This window comes from Cataglyphis hispanica, chromosome 15 (genome assembly GCF_021464435.1).
Source record: "Cataglyphis hispanica isolate Lineage 1 chromosome 15, ULB_Chis1_1.0, whole genome shotgun sequence".
NCBI lineage: Eukaryota > Metazoa > Arthropoda > Insecta > Hymenoptera > Formicidae > Cataglyphis > Cataglyphis hispanica.
The window spans coordinates 3,192,990-3,214,511 of NC_065968.1; the positions used below are offsets into that span (position 1 = coordinate 3,192,990).

At 38.3% G+C, this 21,522-nt stretch overlaps 2 protein-coding genes across 3 annotated transcripts; both read left to right on the forward strand.

The window, feature by feature from the left end:
• Nucleotides 1–713: 713 nt before the first annotated feature.
• LOC126855120 (DNA replication factor Cdt1) lies at nucleotides 714–4,912 on the forward strand. 2 transcript variants are annotated; one of them, XM_050602511.1, is made up of 7 exons: nucleotides 714–767; nucleotides 964–1,989; nucleotides 2,058–2,307; nucleotides 2,425–2,761; nucleotides 2,857–3,042; nucleotides 3,596–3,843; nucleotides 3,946–4,912. In XM_050602511.1, exons 2-7 carry the CDS (start codon nucleotides 1,226–1,228, stop codon nucleotides 4,315–4,317), a joined length of 2,157 nt encoding a protein of 718 aa, XP_050458468.1. In that variant the 5' UTR covers nucleotides 714–767; nucleotides 964–1,225; the 3' UTR covers nucleotides 4,318–4,912. The 2 variants fall into 2 exon arrangements, with proteins under 2 accessions (XP_050458468.1, XP_050458467.1); XM_050602510.1 differs by lacking the exon at nucleotides 714–767 and having other exon boundaries at nucleotides 821–1,989.
• A 354-nt stretch (nucleotides 4,913–5,266) lies between these two features.
• LOC126855163 (39S ribosomal protein L33, mitochondrial) lies at nucleotides 5,267–6,238 on the forward strand. The gene is made up of 3 exons (XM_050602577.1): nucleotides 5,267–5,435; nucleotides 5,735–5,838; nucleotides 6,038–6,238. The coding sequence occupies exons 1-3, from the start codon at nucleotides 5,395–5,397 to the stop codon at nucleotides 6,088–6,090; spliced, it is 198 nt and encodes a 65-aa protein (XP_050458534.1). The 5' UTR covers nucleotides 5,267–5,394; the 3' UTR covers nucleotides 6,091–6,238.
• The last annotated feature ends 15,284 nt before the right edge of the window (nucleotides 6,239–21,522 follow it).

Below are 21,522 nucleotides of genomic sequence, written 5' to 3' on the forward strand. Positions count from 1 at the left end.
GTTGCGTTTGCGTGTGACGAGTATACACTTTCGTATCGAATTTGAATCGTTCAGCGATGCGCGCGCAGTCTGATCTATGAGCGCTTCATCCATAGACATAAGTATATCTAGATCGAGTATTTGCCTTTATTTATGGAGTGGGGGTAAAGGTGCATATAAAAGGATAAATTCTGTTTCGTGCCGCTTGCGTTGTCTCTTGCTCGCGCGTAGTGAGAAGAAAAAAAAGATTAATAAAAAAGATTAATAATTAAGAAGGTGTATTTATTAATCATTAATTTAATGTATATATAATTCTATAGATCTTTAAAATTATTTAAACATTTATAATTTATAATTCATTAATTATATTTTATAATTATTTAAATATAATAAAAAAATATATATATATATAATAATTAAAATTTAATGAAATTAATAATAATATAATTAATAATTTTAAACTACATATTAATAAAAAATAAATAATTTTAGGAGAGTTATTTATTTAAAGATATAAAATAAAAAAGTATTGTTTTATTTGAATTAAAAAAAAATTGGAGAAGAAATTTTTTATTTTAAAAATAATAATTATATATATGTTATAATAATTAAAATTTAATGAAATTAATAATAATATAATTTTAAAATACATATAGCGAACCAACTGTTTTATCCTGCCTGAAAATGGACGTGGCCTTGTAGTTCCAAACCGCCATAATATGGACGTAGAGGCGCTGCTGTTCGGGACCGAGAGCTATCGTACGAAACGCCGGGACGGCCGCTCTCAGGTTTCTCTCTGTTATTATTATTAATTGTGCCGTTGAACATATACTACTTTCGTTTTTGAAATAAATGGCGGCCATTGATACTCTAAAGTTTTGAATTGATTGATTAAAATTGAAACGAAAAAAGCAAAGATATTATTGCTCTAATTCTAATTGATCAAAACAAATACATCAAACTGATTACTTCCTATATTTATAGACTGTACTGACAATGAGAGAGACAACGATACACCGAAATCTTCTCTGATTAACGACGTTGCCTGCCGCCAGAGTTCATTTTAATACGTGAAGAATTTAACTGTCTGAATATACGTCATCATTCATTCCCGGTGCTTGACCGCTATCAGCTGATTCACGGCGTTGTTTCGCGCCGAAGGGATAAAAAGGCGGGCTTTCGGAACGAGAACGATATTAACCTCTTCGTGTGCTCGTTATTCGCAGCAATACATTCGCAGCTCATCATGTCGCAACCCTCGGTAACGGCGTACTTTAATACGCGCAAGCGACAGGCGTGCGATGAGTTACGCGGTAAGTCTAAGGTTTTGCTATTGGAGCGAGATAACTCGAGTAGCCAAGCGTTGACATATGCCGAGGACACGGAGCAGATCGCGACGGATGGGAAAGATAAGAGAACGAGTCCGATAATCGTAATGAAAGATGCACCTGCGAAGAAGACCACTCGTGCCAGTAAAGCGGTTCGCAATATCCAGTTCGATTCCACGAAGGCGAGCCTCGAGAAAACTCCGAACAGGCCCAGAACTCGTGCCATGCGCTCGCGCGCGTTATCCTCCACCGATAAAAGCCAGCCGGATATCAGGGATAGTTTGCTGAAGGCGAGCAACGATTCGGAGACCAAGAAAGTGCCCTTCGAGAAGATGGGTACGCTTAGTCCGAAGAAGAAACCGCGAACTCCCACGAAATGTTCTGTCGGTTCGAAGGGCAACGTAGTCGTGGAGGCTGAGAATGAACAATCTGCTAGTTGTCCGCTCACTCCAACGTCATCGAGAAAGATCTCGATGATGGAGAGACTTGCGAAGAATGATGATTTAAGCTTGACCGAGATCAGAAATAGAATTCAAAAGTCCTCCAGATTAGGGGAACTGAAAGCTATAATACAACGAATTGCAAATCACGACCAGTCGCTGGAGCAATTACAGAAGCAAAAGGATATTAAGAAACCTGAAATGCAAAAGTTTGAGAAAATAGAACTTGAAATTCCTGTGAGGTAAAAAGATTTTGCTATATATTTAATAGTTAAGTAATATTCTCTTTTATATATATATATATAAACAGTCCACAGAAGGGTTGCAAATCTCCAATAAAGGCATTGCAAACTCCAACTAAGGATGCAGATCTTTCAAAAACGGCCAGTCCTCAGAGAAGAATTTTATTTGAACCTAAAGGAACAACACCAAGTCCGATAAAAGGTAGTCCTACTAAGCCATATCAAAAGTATCTGTCATTGGCTGAAAGTGAGATACCAGGATTGGTGTTACCTTATAATTATAGATTCCTGGCTGAAATATTCAGATGTGTTGATACGGTAATATCCTATAAAATATTTTAGCTTATTCTGTATCTTGGACTATTTTAAATATTTTGTATCATTAATATGATTTAAATCTATGTTTATAAATAAATTATTTGATCTTGTCTTTAGGTTTCAGCAATGTTGTTCAATAGAAAGGAAATGATAACATTTAATAAGTTGAAACCTGCAGTTCAAGAGCTGGTGCGACGTAATTTTACACTGGAACATCTAGCTCAAATAAAAACTATTTATCCTGATGCATACACTTATCACCAAGAAAAGCTTCGAAATTTTGGTTCAATATCAAAACAGGAGAGATATGAATTAGTTCTGACACCTGTGGTTGAAAAAAATAATGGAAGAAATACTCCTGACGCGGATAATGTATTGAAGACTGCCTCTGAAAGTAACATGAGTCCTACAATATTACTTGAGAGAAGAAAGAAATTTTGTAATATTTTATTAGGTACGACATATACATACACACATATGTTTTAAATAGATTTATTGATGAATAATAATTATATATATTGATTTTTGAATCATATCTTTCTGTTACAGAGAGAGTGAAAGATGAGCATGAGAAATTTTTACTGAGCTCTGAAAGTCCAAGATTAATGAATATACCGAGAGAGAAAATAACACGCTGGCATCCCGAGTTTGATGTAGAGTCTTGCAAGAAGATTGAACAAGCCGAATTACCGCAATCACCTGTTATCGAGAAGCCAACTGCTAAAGATGTTCTTGGTAAGAATTACGAAATATTTAAACCAAAATAAAAAGTATGCATAATGAGAAAATTTATTTTTTGTATTGTTATTATGTAATTAGAATATTCATGTATATAATATTTTTGATATTATATACATGCATAATCATGTAATATGATCTTAACATCAAAGACAATAAGTAGGACAAAATATTGCACAATAATATTAAATGCATTCGCGTATTTGCGAAATATGATTTTTACGTAGCTTTAATATTGCAAAACTTTATTGATTAATCAGCATATAACACAGTTGATATAAAAGTATTGCTTACATGTAATGCTTGAGCAGTTATGCATTCTCACATTATGGGTCACCAAAAAACTTTTATCAATAAATTAACTCTAGAAAATGGGCTTAAAATATCACTTAGAAGAGATCAAATTATTAGTAGAATATGTAAGCATCTATCTTGTTAATGCTTGATGAAATAAATTTGTAAAAGATTAATGTTTGTTGATTGAATATTTTATTTATTTTGTTATTTTTCTTATTTTTTAATGAATTGCATTTTTCTTTTTTGTTTACAGATAAAGCTAAGTCTTTGTTCAATTGTGGTACGCGCATGGAAAAAGCATTGCAAAGGCTGGCTGAAGCAAATTTAACTACAAAATCCAAATCCCCGTCTTCTACACAAGATTCTACAACGCAAACCACAGAAGATGGTATTCGAAAGGTTAATATTACTATTATGGACACTCCACCAATTACGCCATCCACACAAATGAATCACTTGAATACACTTCTTAAAGGTATTCCCAAGGCTCTTCTCGAGAAGGTATGATTAATCATTGTAACATAACAATTAACTTTTATTATATAATATATATTTTTTTAACATATATTTCAACACGCCCCATAAATTGTAATATTTATGTAGGTTCGCGCTAGGCAAGAGGCCAAAGCATTAGAAGCAATGACAAGGACGCCAAATGAGGATAAGGAGGCTGCACTATACTCCAGACTTCCCGAGTTAGCAAAGTTTCTTCGGAATATTTTTGTGGCAGAAAGAAAGGGCGTTTTGCCATTGGAGGCAGTGATACAAAAGTTAGACAATTCCTTCAGAATAAAATTAACATTGCAAGAAATGGAAGAACATGTACGGCAATTATGCAAGCTTTTACCTATGTGGGCTAATATACACACTGTACGGAAAGTGAATTATCTGAAATTAGATAAAAATATTGAACTTGCAAAGGTAATTAAACGATTAGAGATTTTAGCCAATAATAAAGTCAAAACGACGTCTTGATTTGCAAATTCCACGCAACTGTATTTGAGAGGCAAATATATTTTCACGAATAATGATAATAATGAAACCATTATGTTTTATGAAAGTTAGGCATATGCCTAATATTTATTTAGATTTAGATTGTGATAGACAGATGATTTTGAATGCATCTTTATAATATAATATCATCTTTTTCTTTCATATTTTGCTTGAGTGTTTTTAAATATTCGGAATTATAAAGCATGAGATAAGCCAAAAAATGCGAATGTATGTGACATTTTATGTTGCTTACTTATCTATGTTGCTAATTTTATTAAACAACTTTTGATTATTATAGTTTATTATTGGTTTAAAAAATAAGATTATTTATCTAATAAAATATGAAATAGGAATATTGAAATATGAAGCTATTTTCAGTAAAATATCAATGTATACATTAATATATCAAGAATTCGAGTCAAATCATACAAATGTTTTAAATTTTCTAAATAAGACTACTGATAATGTATGTGTGTGTGTGTGTGTGTGTGTAATGCACTGCCTTTGATACTATATTAATTAATAAAGCTATTATAAAATATAATCATACATATTTATGTATGTGAATATTTAGCCCATAAAATATTTGCACATATATAATTTGATTTGAATATATACATTTATCAATCCAAATCCTTTTGTGCAAATATTAAAATTTAATTGAAATTAAAATTTATTTTTTTATTTTAAATCTTTTTTTTACAAAAAAATATATACATTGTCTTTTTAATTATTTTTTTACATTTTTTATATTTTTTTAAAAGAATTTTGTTAATATGTTAAAGAAAAAAAAATATAAATTATAACATATGATGTAGACTCGTTAGTTGTAGTTGGTAAGAAAGATTTTTTTTATGGTATTACCATGAATGGTAACTGCCAATATTATCGACAGTGATATTCAGATAAAGATGGCGCAATAATACATTGCTAACCCTAACCTAAAATATATAACTAATCGCTCGTATCATAAGTATGGTTTGTCGATTATTTATGTCACGATAGATCGTATCATATATGATGTTTTGAATTGAGATATCAAAGAAAATTCTTGTCGTCATGTTCTTAACGAACGCACTATTGAAAAAAGCAAAGAGCAAGTAAGTGAAAAAGGTTTAGTTGAACGAACTTTAATTTCGAGGTTAGAATATTGACAGAGAATAGATATTTAATCACAGGAGGCAAGAGATCGCTTTTTTACTAATTATTAAAGACGTGTGCAAAAAATTACGCAACTTTTTATAAAAATGTAATCAAAGATCAATTAAATTAGAATTTTTTTGTAAAAAAATAAAATTAGATATTTATTTTTATCTCTTATCAAAAAACATTGGTGTTTGTATAACAGCGTATTGTATAATTTAAAAGTATATAAACGTTTTGTTGTTTCTTATCGCAGGCACATCTTAGTCCTCACAGAAAGTCTTATAAGCGGTCATCAGTTGGTGCGTATTCGAGAGAGGTTGGCTGACAAACTAGAATTTATATACTATGATCCTCTTGGTAAGTGGCCATTTATGCCTTTGGCAAAATAATTTTCTACAAAATATATAAAATAATAGAATATATATATGCATACATGGAACATTGATTTTATTTAAAATTATGATTAAAGCATGCTTTTTAATAGAAAATATTAAGTTATCGAAGTTAGGTCAGATACTTTATATTTATGCTAACATTGCACAATGTTCCTTTACAGTACGACTCAAGGCGGTATACAGAGAAAAGAAGAAAATACGTAGTTTGAAATAATGTACATAATATTTTTTATTATAAAATTTTTATCCATGGTGATACGTAATGAAAAATATTCATTGCTTATCAGTATAGTGTTACATTCAGAGAAATACAATCTGTATTTGTTATAAAATACAATGATTAAATTCTAATGGCATGATAATATATATATATATATATATATATATATATATATATATATATATATATATATATGTATTTAATGTTTTATTTGTAATTAATGGCTTCTTGCTTCATAAACATTTAAATACTACTTTAAATACAAACTCTCCATGTTACACAAGTACTAGAAAGAGAAATTAAAAATGTCACATATAAGTGATATATATAAATGATTACTTCTCATAATATTAATTAATTTTATCGCGAAACTTTCCTTATTTGATTCCATTGCACAAAAATATTGTAATTTTCTTTATTTATTTATTAATTTTTTTTCATTTTATTTATAGATTGGAGAGTTATTTATCGATATGTTCAGTGTTATAACAGCACAACGTTATAAAATCTCGGGCTTCTGTGAGAAAAAAAGAGCCGCATCTCGATTCCACTTTACGCATTATTACTGAAAGTTGTTAAGTAAAGCATACAGTCAGTAAACGCTTTGCCTAAGTTTCATGCCGGTCGGAAAGACCGAAAGAGAGGCGAACGTAGAGACCAGCCAAGAGTCTCGACATCGAGATTGGGGGTAGATTTCCTTTGATCCTTAACAAGGAACACAAAGTTGTATTATTTCTACCTGGGTTTCAAACGGTTCGGAATCCGCCAGGCGTGAAACGCGATCCGCCCTCTCTCTCTCGCGCCCGCTCTGCTTCTTCGTCCCTCTATCCTTCTGGTCCTGGAGACTACTCTTTTCCCTCCTTCTCACTTCTTCCCCCCTGTCTTTTCGCTCCTTTCTGACGACGTCGCGGCGCAGTTTAGTGATGTTGCAAATTCAATTTCTCCTTTCGCCCGCGGACCATTGTCCAGAGGAAAGGGGGGGGAGAGGGAGGAAGGGGGAAACCGCAGAAGGGGTTGCGTCCCGGAGAGGGAATCGTCTCTCTATCTCTCGCGATTGTGCGCGTGACAGCTCGTGAGATTCGGAATCTTTCCCGCTCTCTCTCTCTCTCTCTCTCTCTCTCTCTCTCTCTCCCTCTTCCTTTCTCTCTCGCTTCGAAGAAAAGACTTCCCGACTCCCTCCTCGATTACAGGCACGCACGCGAGCCTATAATCGCAAGATACAAGCTTTCGCATTTATTTCTGTATCGACGTGTCGTTAAAGGTGTGTTAAAGCATATTTAAAGTAAGAAATATATGTACAAGAGAATATCGTAAAGTAATCAAGCATCGATGATTGGCGATTATGTTTACGCGAAATTCTCGCTTTACAAATGAAACAGCCTGCTAATAGGAACAAGAAGAGGAAGAAAGAAGGAGGGAAAAAAAACACGAAAGCGCGAAAAGAGAGAGAGAGAGAGAGAGAGAGAGAGAGAAAGTAAACAGTAAGCGAAAGGAGATCGGAGGGCGGTTTTTCGTCCGGGGTGAGTTTCAGTTGCCTCGCGTTCGAGGGCGTGTTTTTTTCTTCACGCTCGCGCGAGTTATTCTCCGCGTTAACAGTGTACGTAATACGGCGAGCCCGCTAAAGTGGCCCGCTAATTAACTGCGTTATTTTTTTACAACTCTCTCCGTTCGTCGTTGCTTCCCTCCTCATCCACCCGCCCCCGCCCCCTTCCCACCTCTCCGCTGCGCCCGGATGAGGTTCGATATTTCTCTCCGCGGCAGCTTCCGCGTTTTATTTATCCGCGTCGGCTTTTATTATATTAATACACGTCACGAGATGAAGGGGGGACGCACGCAAAATTTCGATATAATGGAGGAGAGAGGAGGAATCGAAATCGTAAATCGCATCAGTAGTATCCTCTGTCGAGGCGCTATTCGACCTCGAATAAGAAGAAGGTTTCGTAAAGAAGATTCGCGTCTTGCTTCTCGAACACGAGCTCACGCAATGATCGATTCGCGAGCGAATCGCATATCGATCGAACGTCGCGTCTGGGGGAGGGGAGGGGAGGAGGGGAAGAGGAATACGCGAGATGCGCGCGAATCGACGACGTATATAAACTCTATAAAACCTTAATATCGTCGTGTCGAATCCGCGTGCGGCGGTGTAAGATGGAGGAGACGCGGTGATATAGGGTATAGGGGTATCTCTCTGTGCCAAGAGGGGTGGCGGGAGCGGGGGGAGGGAGGGGGGAGGCGAACGCGACGGCACCCTTCTTTTCTCCGCCACGAAAAGGCACTTGAAATAAATTGAAAATGGCTGGTATCGCTCCGGTACCCCCCTCCCCTCCCCGCCTGCCCCCTTCTTCCCCTTCTCCCCGCCCCCCAGATAAGTGATACCTACATCATCTACACGCACATCAACCGCTATTTTTTACTCTCTCTCTCTCTCTCTCTCTCTCTCTCGCTATCTATCTTCTATCCTTTTCCTCTTTCGCGTTCCTTCATGAATTCGAAACGCGACGTTCAGTCGGCATCGGAATCCGAACTCGAATCGCTTCAATTAATTCAATCGAGGATAGACGGGAAGGAGGGCCGGGGAAAGGAACAAATAGCGCGTGTTGCGTGTCTCGGAAAAGTGTATTGCGCGAGCATTGAAAGCTTGTTAATTGCTGACGCGAGTTCATACAGAAAACGCAGAGAATCCGATATTCTTGCGTTCTTATTAAATAAAATATTTTAGATTCTTAATTATATATATATTTTTTTTAATTTTACATACACAATTTTTATAATTAGAAATAGACAGCAATTACGTATGGACATAAAAAAAATTTTGTCGTCTTTTCGGAGAGGTAAAGATCTCAAATATCTTGATGTCTCCAATCTTCATCTTGTCACATGTTTTCACATTTTCCTTTTTTTCTTTACAAAATATAATTTTCACCCTTCATTTATTTATTATTATTTTTTTTTTAATTGTACAGATACGCAATTAAATGAGGCTGCTCTCTCTTCTCTCCAAGAAAAGGCTAAATTCTACCCCTATCGTCGATAGGAAATAATGTCGCGATGCAGCGAGTCCACGGTTGGACGGGAAAATTTCGTCGGGTTTTTCGCGCGCGTTAAATGTTGAGGCGCGTAACGAGGGCGCGGCGGAAACACACGCACACGCACGCCTACACGCGCGCAACATCAGCGACACGGGCTTGCTAGCACACATACACGCGCGTAGCAGTAAGCAAAGGCACACACGAGCGACAAGGTGTATTGAATCGACGAGTATCATGCAGCTGACAGCTAGAGCTAATTGAATCTTGACTCTATCTATCTGTCGAGGCTGAGACTCGCCACCGACGCTGCCACGAATTGCATTTCCCGTTCGGCGGTATCGCTCTCGCTCTCTCTCTCTCTCTCTCTCCCCCTCTCGCGCGCCCCTGAAGAATTCTGTCCTTCTCACGCCTCGCTTTTCCTTCCTTCCTTCCTTCCTTCCTTCCTTCCTTCCTTCCTTTTCGTTCCTCCTTCCCTGCCATCGGTCTTTCGCGGTCTTTTTAATCCCCGCCATTTTGCATCGCGAAAATATGTCGCATGTAAAATGCGATCAAGCCACGTGTCTTAATGAATTCCATTCTCTTTGCGAGTTTTTGAATTTTTTAGATATAGAAATTTAAAATATCTAAGATGTATCTTATTTTTTAAACACTATTCTGTCTCTCTTTCTCTCTCTTTTTTTCTCTTCGTATTTATATACAATTGTCTTGAGAACATTATCACGATTAAGCCTTTTATTATCCAAACTTTTTTCCCGGGAAGCAATTTTTACAAGCGTGCGATTGTCTCTATTGAATTTTGTCCAGGTATTTTTAATTTCTCGAAATTTTATTTTCGGACGCCAGCTTTGTATTTAGATTAAATAACAACAAATCTGATGACAATTATGTAGAATGCAAAAGAATTCTTTTTCTACATGATTTTCTTCCATTTATGAATCTCTCAGCTAATTTCTATCAATCTTAATCGAATACAAAGTTTTTTTTCACAGTCTTGTAATGTAATCTAAAGATAATCTCTTGTTATAATTCTCTTATTCTTCAATTAACGGGATATCTATTTCCTGGAAAAAACATGAAAAGTCTAGCATTATCAGGGATTTCTTTTATTATCTGAAAAAATCAGAGAAGTCTCTGAAATTTTATTGAGACTGGAAGAATTAAAAAAAAAATTCTCTTTTTAATAATCTTGATTACATTTCGTAAACAGTCGGCAAGCCGAGTGAATTATGTTTAAAATATATTATAAATATATATCTATCTTTCTTCGTTTATATTTAATGCCTACAAAATATTAAATATGTATATTTTTTATTCTAATTTTAAGTGATAAAAAAATGAAAATTTTGTGAAAAATGCTTACAAAAGTTATTCACTTTTTTTTGGTACGTAGATTTACAAATCTGGCACTTTAAATTCAAGAGACTCTATTTTTTCTTCGCACAAGTGAAAGAAATCGCACACAATAATAAAATTTGTCAGAAAATTGCGTTAATAAATCTTTGAAATATTTTCTTTACCTGGAATTTTGAAACAAAAATACCTGGAAGATCACAAAACTTTTATTTCACAAGATTTAGATTGTCATCCCGATTAAATGTTCAGATCTCATAATCTCAGATTGATCGAATTGAAAGTCTAATTTTCAATAACAATATGTTTCTAGGAAGGCTTCTCTAATAGCCTCGCGAGTTATCGCTGCCTCGATATCGATGTCGGAAGAAAAATCCGCTTCCACATCAGTTAGCGGAATCCACGGATGGATTCTACCTCAACGTCACAGATGGATAAGCACTATTCTCCGGAAATAAAATAGAAACCGGATAGTCTCGCTAAGCGTTAGACGCGCCATTGACTCCATCGCCTCGTTAACGACGTCGTTCGGACAGCGTTTCCCAAGGAGAGGAGATCTCTCAGAATCTTTCACGAGGAGTTACAAAATGCGCGTGTGAACAAGCGCGCGATCTCGATCCGGAAAATCGCGCGAACATTTCCGCTAGGAATCGCGTCCGCTCGCACATACGTCAGTGAAACGTGGCGTGTATGTAGAGGATGGATGAGGGCGAGCAAGAGGGAAAGATTGACGGGAGTGTAGAGGGGGAGGGGGGAGAGAGAGAGAGAGAGAGAGCGAGAGAATCCAATATAACTGCACACACGTTTATGGGGTCGATGGGAATATATTGGAGCGGATATTGAAATACTTGTTGGTAGTTTGAGTTGAAGGCGAGAGATGCCTTTCTCGATGCCATCTTGATTGCGCAATTGAGGCACCGATGCGGCCCCCGCTACAGAATTTGACGATAAAGATCGCGCTCGGATTATAGGAGGCCGCGTAGGTGGTTTCCCTCCCCCTCCCCCTCCTCAACTATACCCGTTTCGCGACCTCGTTCCGACATCGTTTTTGAAACGTCGTTGCGCGATATTCACGTTATCGGAATCCTTAATAGAGCGAAGAAAAGGGACGTGTGATTTGAATAATTTTCTTAATTAATAATAAATAATAAATTTAATTAATAATAAATTTCTTAAGAACTCAGAGGAGAAGCATCGACCGTCAAACTGGCCGAGTCGTTAATTAAAGAGGAAAAGAAAAAAGGTACGCGACGAAATTTTTATTCTCTTCGAAAGTTTAAAAAAGTGTCTTTTTCTTCTTCTCTCGTCGTTCTTAAAAATTCCATTTTATTGTTATGAATATTGATTTAATCTCTTTTAAAAATAAATAGATATAGATCGATTTTTATTTAGTAATCAGGGAAAAATGAAAAGGAAACAAATTATTTTAATCAATATTTATGATTAATCATTATTTATATTTTAATCAATTTTTTTTCATAAATATTAATTAAAATAAATCGTGCTATTTTTCTGATGTTTTTTTTTAATTTATTTCTATATAATTTACATTAATTATACATATAATTATATTATAATTATCTATAATATAAAATTAGCCAAGCAGCGCCGATTTAGCAGGGTACGATGATCTCGACAGATGAGCAATCGTAAATGATTACGCAATATGCCGAGAGATCTGATGAGAGCGTACGATAAGATATGAAATAATTTAGTGAAGCGCGAATCCCGGGCACACCTGGGCACACATTAAAAATAAACCGAGGGCCAAAACCCCCGCTCGCGGTCTCTCCTTCCCTCCCCGCCTTCTCTCCCCCTCCCTCTTTTTTTCGCTCGTTCTTTTGTTGCTCGACAATCGGCATATTAGTATAATGTGCCGTGCCGAGAGACGATTATTATTCATCGTCTAGGTGCATCACCGCGTCGTCAAAGGGGGCTTTCTCTAAGTACAACGAGCTTAATTGGCTGCTCGGAATTAGGGAAATGGTACCAACTGGTTTTTCAAGAGAGATGCTTCTCCATTTGTGTATACGTATCTACGGTTGATCTTTCCGCTCCGATCTCGCGGAACGCGTGTTGCTCGCCCGAAAAGAGCGAGTTTAGATTATCGAATGTGATTGTAAGATCGTCCCTTGAAATCGCCCGATTGAGATCTCTCGGCTACCTGAATCGTGACGCTCTCGATCATTCGAAATTTCGAAATCACCGAATCAATCGCTTCCGATTAACGAGAGAGACATTTCCAAAGTTTCTTTAATAAGAGTATAATTGACTTGGCTATATATCTTTGCGGCAATATTCTAATGTTTATTTCCCTTTATAATTAAACTTTTTAATTAAAATCTTTTTAAAGAAAGATTAATTAAAGGATGGAAATTTGTCATCTAGTCTATTTTTTTGCAGCGTCTTTTTTTTTCATTCGACTAGATGACTTAATTTCAAAATATTAAGCAACTCTTTAATTAATTCCGTACAATTTTCGTAAGAAACGTCATTTAGAGGGAGAGAGAGAGAGAGAGAGAGAGAGAGACAGAGAGAGAGAGATCTTTTTATTTTATCTTTTCTCTACAAAAAAGAAACTTTGGAAAAAAATTATTTAAAAAAAAAACAAAGAATTTATATATATATATATATATATATTTGAATTTATACATCCGGTGTAAATAAAAAAAATATACCGACTAATCGATTCGCTCGCGAGACGTCTACGAAGATCGGGACGCGGTTATTTTAACCGCGTCGCGAAAGATTGACACGAGTGGCCCGAGGAGAGAGGGTGGGGATGCTCTTCGGCGTCGGCTTGTCATCCCCCGCGTCCTTTCACAAACAATAACGTGAGGACAATGACTACTAGTTTAAAAATTCCCGGACAAAGGCCGCGGCCACGGCCAAATGGCGCTTGTATACGTAAACCGGGGAGAGATGCAGGGGGGGGGAGGGGGGCGCCGCCGAGTCGGGGGCTACCTGTGCCCCTCCACGAAAATATATCCCGCGATCGCGGAAACCCTTTCATCGAACGGATTCGATCATTATGTATCTTCTGAGAGGAGGATGGGGAGAGAGAGAGAGGGGGGAGGGTGGAAAGGGGGAGAGACCGACGATGATAAAATATATGGATCAGCAAAGCCGCACCTCGGGCGATGAAGAAGCTTGAACGCGCGCTTATTCGATCCTGCTTCCTTCGCAGGATTAGCTTGGAAGGATTCGCTTCTCCGCGTCTTTGATACTAGGATAGTTCGCACGGTGATTTGACGAAAGAGAGGGGGGAGGGGGGATCGATTGCGCTATTTCAATTTCTTGCAGGAGAGTCAAGTGTCGCGTCTCCGATTTTGAGATACACCATCGAAAGGAAGAAAGAGTACGAGGGACGAACACGAAATTTTTTTCTTTCCAATTGTAACACTTGAGGGGGGAGAAAATCTCTCGTCGTTGCGAAACCGGTTGCCGATATTTACCGCTTACAAGTATTCCGCGTAAACAAGTTACAGTTGTAACCGCAGAGTTTGAGCCGTCAACGAGATGACGACGCCGGAAGTAGGTAGCTATGAGGAAGAATAAGAGGGAAGAGTAACGACGCCTAACCGTAACGATTATCGAGGTATTACTTGGAAGCGTATTAACGTTTATCCATCAAGAGAGCGAGAGAGAGAGAGAGAGACAGACTGCGTTCCTCAAACGTGTAAGACTGACGTTGAGGCCAGGCGTCTCTTTTGTGCCCTTTATGCCCGTTTCTCCGTATCCTTTCTCTGTCAATCAGCGGAGATCGCACAATGGCGGACGCGACACATTGTGTAATTCAGAGTGAATGCGAGAGAGCAAAGACCCCCTTTTCTTCCCCTTCCTCCTTCCTCCCCCTTCGGATAATTATTACGCGACCGCGGCCAGTCCTTGCGGTGCGTGTTTTTACACACACACACACACACACACACACACACACAACACACACAACGTGCGTAAAAACATAACTCACATACATATATATACACACACACATACACGTTTAGAGAAGAACGGACCGGTACCCGTACCTCGACAATAATAATGGGTAGTGAAGGGGGTCAGCATCGTCTGTGCCACGCATCGCATCGCAACGCATCGCATCGAATCGCATTCGGAGACCGCGCGATATCTCGTTACACCGGTAATCGGCGAAGAAGGAGGGAACGATGGATGGGGGAGGGGGGGTCGGGAGGGGGAGGAGGAGGGGGAGAGAGAGGGCTATAATCGATCGCGAAGTTTGTAGCGCAAGGCAAATTGACGTGGGCGTGGCGAGAACGAGACGACCGAGGTGGAAACTCGAGAGGCGAACCTTCCCCCTCCCCTCCCCCTCCCTCTCCCGAAAAGACAACGGTGGCCGCGACCGCGGAACAACGACGATCCCTCGGCCTCGAGGAAATCCGAGATTTTTCTTCCTTTCTCTCTCCCCCCCCCCCTCTCGTTCCCTCCTCCGCCTGTCTCTTCGTCCCCCTCTGTCGCATTTTAATGCATTTCATCCCTCAGACTGCGTCTGTCTTTGATTGACTGTTGCGTATACGGCGTATTACGTCTCCGGATGAATGGGGAGGAAGGAGAGGGAGGAGGGGGGAAGGAGATGGGTTGCTGGTATTTAATAGGGTAGCGATACTTTCATTTCGCTCGTTATCGGATGCCGCAAGTATCGTTATTTACTTGCGAGAAGAGTATATGTTAGATACATCGGAGAGGGTGCGGAGAATTTTGGGAAACATTCAAGATAGTTTGGAGATACTGAGAAGACAGAAGGATGACAGTTCGAGTATCTCGGAAGAAACATGAGATATATATCTCGGCTTTTTTTTTTTTTTCTTTTTCTTTCTTCCCTAAACGATACAAGATATATCTCGGACATTGTGTAATTCAGAGGAAAAGAATAAAAAAATTCAATAAAATTCAATTCAAAATTTCTCGCAGCTATAAATTAATTGAAAAGGAATTAATTTTTGATCAATTTATTTGGGGAAGGGTACAAAGGCAGGTTGTAGTAATCATCATCGACGAAAAATTGTCGAGATTTTTAATTACATTGTTATTCTTCACTCGACACTCTATGTCCTCCCTGAAAAAAAAAAGCATTTGACATAAATTTAAAATATCGACACGCGCGAGAGAGATACACTAAACATAAAAACAATGATATTTTGATAGGTATTATATCAATAAACAAACGCATACATTGATGTTGCGCGATATCACGAGAGGATGCTTTTCGAATAAAAGGCTCGAAAGCGCTTTATTAAACCGTCGAAATCTTTATTTATTATCTCTTGTCGGGAACATATATCGAGAGTTATTAGTAAATCTATGGACATATGGATACACACTCGAGCGGCCATCGTATAAAAATCTCTTGTTATATAAACTGACACGCCTGACGGATTATCCTAATATAAATATAGAGAGTTCTACACTGTTTCCTACCTATCTATCGCTCTGTTTTCCTCTCTTCCTTTTTCCCTCTTCCTTTATTCCTCTCTCTCTCTCTCTCTCTCTCTCTTTCCTTTCCTATTCGCACGTATTCTCTCGTATCGCGCTCATATTTCTCTCTCTCTCTCTCTCTCCGTATCTCTTTCTTTCTCGCAACAAGAGCGGTCCTCGATCATCCTCCATCTCTCGTCAATGCGTCCCGGGAACTTCCGCGATTTCTGAATAGAAATCTCCATGGCGGCTGACAATGCCGCGGTGCGTGGACAATTGCATAGTCTAATGGATCCGCCTCACATCACCGTAACTTATACGTACGTGTCGTTCGCGTGAAAAGTGAATATCGACAACGTCCATTCTACGTGTCTTCCTACACGGGAGGCGGCGGCATGGACTAAAAACGAGAGATCGACGTCCTCTATTTTACGTGTCTTCCCGTATGTCATCGGGGCCCCCAACCGCTCGGTCGCGCGCGCGTTTGCGTCCTTCCCCTTTTCCTCCTTCCTCCTTCTTTGCCACGCGTAATTTGCGTGACATTTAACATCCCCTTTACCGTCCCCGTATGTATACCTGCCCCAGGGAAAAATTGACGCGAGTGCGCTTCCGGTACAAGAAGATTATCCCCGTCAGTGACTGGGGGGTTGCTCGAGTAAAAATAGTTTTTTTTTTTTTTGTAAAACGAAAGACGGTATCTTCTAATATTGCGATAATAAAATACATTGGAAGAATTTTGAAATTTAACTTCGTCTTTTTCCGAAAATAAATCTTTGATGAATAAAAAATAATTTAATTGTCAAAATTTTAAATAATAAAAAAAATGTTAGATAATTTTTTCAGACTCACAGTCTATATAATATTATTTTATTACATATAATTTCGAAATTATTTTGAATTTTTTTTCAAAATAGTTTCGATCTACGATCGTGACAGATTCGCGCGAGTGAGAGATCCGAAAGAAATCGTCTCGCGTAGGAGATTCCGCGGCCGCGCATTCACCTTGTCGCCTGTCGGTCCAACAAAAGGCCGCAAGTCTCTCATCATTTTGCGTTCTCGCGCGCACTTTACGGTCCGCGCTTGCTTGCGAGCGCGTCGCGAGCAAGACGGAAGAATACACGGCGAGGAAGGGTTGGGCGCGCGCGCGGGGAAAGGATTGAAGAGGTCTCAACCTTTTGGTGGTTGGAGACGAAGAGGAAGAGGAGGAGGAGGAGGAGAAGGCTACGAGAGGAGAGATGGTCCGGGCAGTTACGGCATTATATACCTAACAGGAAGAGAGACAAAGCGAACAAAACACTGTCGGGGCGTCGCTCCGCAAACAGAACCCCTTGGTGAGAAGAAGAGAGAGAGCGAGAAGAGGCGAAGGAAGGGGGAGGGGGGCGGAGGAGCAGGAACAGAGAGAACTAAAACTTGGAACAAAAGTCCTCACTTTTGTTCCCTCGAAAGTTTTTCGAATTATGGTCGTAGTAGCGAGGAAGGAGGGAGGGTGGGAGGGAGGAGGACGGCGGTGGCGCGCGAAGAGGATCCTCTGTGATTTATACCTCGCGAAGGTTTCGGAATTATTAAACTTTCCGGCACCCGGAAGAAAGAGGGCGAGGGTGGAGACGTGGCGAGAGAGAGAGAGAGAGAGAGAGAGAGAGAGAGAGAGAGAGAGAGAGAGAGAGAGAGAGAGAGAGACAGAGCGAGCTTGTACTGTAATTAAGCCGTTTTCTAATGAAGATTGATCGGCCAATTAGCACCGGCCGCCCATCGCGTGTTTGTCTCTTTATTTAGTGCCGTCGTATTGGACGCATCATCTCTCGGTTAACGTTTCCTTGATGCTAAGAAGTGCACATTTTGCAATACAATTATTTATTTTCGAGTTACTTTCCCATCCATTTTTTTTCGAACGAAGAGTAAAAAGAGTTTATTTGATAAAGTGAGAAAGAAAAAAAAAATTATATATATATATATATATATATATATACATACATATATTTACATTTTAATAACTATTAATAATTGAAGGAAATTGGCATAAAAATATGAGCGTTCCTTGAAGAGATGGTTTTAAGAATCTATTGGATTTTTCAGTAGTATTTTTAATTTTATATTTCCTCTCGTCTCACGATAAATTATGATCTGTAATTCTACGTAATATTTTTTTGTAGCTGTTACATAGATCTTTTCATCCCCAATATATTCGCATGAAAAAAAGGCGTCTCTTTTACGATGATCTTTCATGAAATAAAACGGGCCGAACACAGGCTCGTTACCATTACTCCTTGCTTCCTCTTTTTCCGGGCCATTATGTTCCACCATTTACATTCCTTCCGTTTAATCGAGAAGGCATCAAGAACGACGAGGCGTCGAAATTATAATTACACATTACATATACCACTACATGGTCGATATATTGCGGCGAGATATTTTCGATATCAGCTATTAGGATGAAATTGAGAAATGCCACGTGAACGAAATAAATCCCCTGGCTTTTCTCAACGGACGAGCGAGAAATTATCGCGAGGCGTCGAAAAGCTACTCCTCGCTACGCGATTTTATATCCATGTACATTATCAAGCGAAACACACTCGAATCGTCCATTAACAAGCAATTAAATCGCTGGTAACGAGGCACAATTCAACGGGCCGAGTCGAGTTATCCCTGGAAGAGATTAAAAGCCGCCACTTATATGAGTCTGGTGAAAATCACCCTTCCCTACGTCCCTCACCCTCCTGCCCCGCCGAACGTCTCTGTCTCCTCCGCCCCCCCACCCCCCCTCAATTCCAGCGGCCACAATAGAGAGTGGGAAGCCTCCTTCTGTGGCTCGCACACAATGGATATAGTATATCAAACAAATTCGACCCCGCGGAATTATTGGCCGGGCTAATCCCACGTTACCGCTCGCGAGGGACGATAGTTCTGCCGTCGCCACGGCGGCCAGCACGTGACCCCCTCGGCGATTGCCGAGGGGGCCGAAGGGGGCGAAAAAAATCAGCCGTGGAGCGTCATAAGGACGTGCAACCCTAACCGCGATTAATAACGTTTCGACGGCCGATGGATCGTCCGCGGATTCGATCCTCGAGCGACGCCAATCGGACGATCGCACGAATCCGATTCATGAATCATGCATGAATATGTGTGTCGGCCAGTCAGCTTGGAAGGAGTCGCTATCGTTGAAAATTTTTTATTAAAAATTTTGGATATATTTGTAACATTGTTAAAGAGATATTAAGCTACTTAATTTGAAAATTAAATCTCTCTAAATTTTCATCTTCGAATGAGACTCTTTAATACAGCTGATTTCGCTTCAATATTAATCACCACAATAAAAACGAGCAAGAGAGACAGAAAAATAAAATTAAATAAGAAAGAGAGATTTTTATTGAATTAAAAAATTTTATTAATTTTTTTAAATTTAATATTAGTATAGAACAAAAATTTGGAAAGCTAGAAAAATTCTCGAGAAATATTTAAATTGAATGTATTATGATTATTCAATATATAATCTAAATTTTTTAAAAGGATAATAATTCTGCGGTTTGATAATGTCATAGTTAATCAGCCGTATTAATAGGCCCGATTATGCACTCGTCGCAATCATTTCGGAATTATCGATCTCGTAATATGAGCGATTGGCATTAACGAGTCGATAGGAGATAATATAAAACGGCGAAAATATTAAAATATCTTGCGCACCTCTCGTCGGAACGGACGATTCAAAATGTGATGATTACGCGAGCGCGATTACGATTGATTTATTCTACGGCACGAAATGCGGTTACGGGCCGCAATAAAGATTCTGATGGCAAGTCCGCATGCGACACGTCCTTCATCCTGACAGGATCGAAAGCCGTAAAAATCCTTGTCCGGACGAAAGGGTAGCCAGATCTAGGTACGCATGCGTTTGACAGAAGAGATATATTTCGATCATGGATTTTGGATAGCCAGGCAAGGATTAGGGGTACACCCCATTCGTGTGTTTGTTGGAAACAATGGGCGACTCACGGCTGATTGGCCGTTGCCGGTCATGTACAAGGTATAACCTCCACATAATAGAGTATATAAGTGCATAACGACCGAATAATGATATTCTGCTTTAGTTTAAATCGCGATCCGAAATTTCATCCTTTCATTCACTTCATTAATCCGGTTGTGAAAATTTTCTGGTTATTTATCATATATAATATTTAATAACTATTTTATATAGTTTATATATTTAGTCTTTTCAATTTATAATTATAATTATAATATTCTTAATATTTCCTATTGATTTATAAATTTTATTTACGAAAGATTTATATAAAGTTGATTACTATTACGAACTGCCTAACGTTAATTATTAATAATAAAATAAATTATTAATAAATTATTAATTTTTAATAATAAAATAAACCATTAATAAATTATTAATAAATATATTATTAATAAATTATTAATAATAAAATATCTTTTCTAATTATATATTATTATATATTTTTATAATAAATTTTTAATATTTATTTTATTTATATCTATTTTTGTTATATTTATCAATATTCTTCGTGAAAAAATGCAGAATATCAAATTGTCATATTTAATTCTTCTCCGAATGATTCTCTGGGATTAAAAATCTTAAAGCAGAGGACTCTTTAATGCGGCTTCCTAATGCAACGTCTTTTAAATCAAACCCAGTATCTTAATTTAAAAGAGCGTGTGTGTACTTGGTGACGTTTAAGCTTCAGCGGGAGACGCAGATCGCGAATAAGGAGGAAGTCGCGAGGAAGCCCGCAAGTAGTGGGCGTAGCCGGCGATAATTTGCATGGAAATTTTTATCGGCTCGGTCGAGGGGGCAATATCCGGCAGACGCGTTTAAGATCTCGCCGGTGATAATAACAGACGAGCGGAAACGACCGTAATGCCCGCGTATAACGGTGACACGAGGTACCACAAGGCTACGCGTCGTCTATAAACACACACACACACACACACACACACACATACACGTACGTTATATCTTCAACGTAGCTTCTGCTTTTAGTAATGCACCACCGGCATGGTGCAAGGTGACAGCCATTGCCCACCCATATCGTGCTCGCGCCGAAGGGAGGAAAAAAAATGGCACCGCGCCCCCTCGCAGCTAGATTATATAGATTCTTTCTTTTTTGCCACCCCGCGCGTTCTTTATCGCCGCCTTATGATAATATTATTATGTCGCGTGACACGCGGTCTGCGCTATACATTTTTTTTTTGAGACAGAGAGAGAGTATGGAATGTGCACGCGATTGAATTGCGCGAGCAATCTGGTCCCGCTTTTTTATAACGAAGAACAAATTGAGAGAGAGATTACTAGAGATTATTAGAGCTAATGCAATGTATAAAATTTTCTTATCTACATTTTGTCATTCTTAGCTCTATTTTTTTTAGTTCATTTTAGACGATATATATTTTATCTATAATTCAGGACAGAATTCTATTTATATATTTTTTTATACGTCGTATATAATATGAAAAAAAAACAATTAAAATTGAATACGACACAGATTAGGATACTACCTATATTAGATTACTCATTTAGGATATAATATATGATACATAAAATTATCATAATTAATCATCTAAATAAATTTCTGTCTTAAATTTGATCATGTATAAA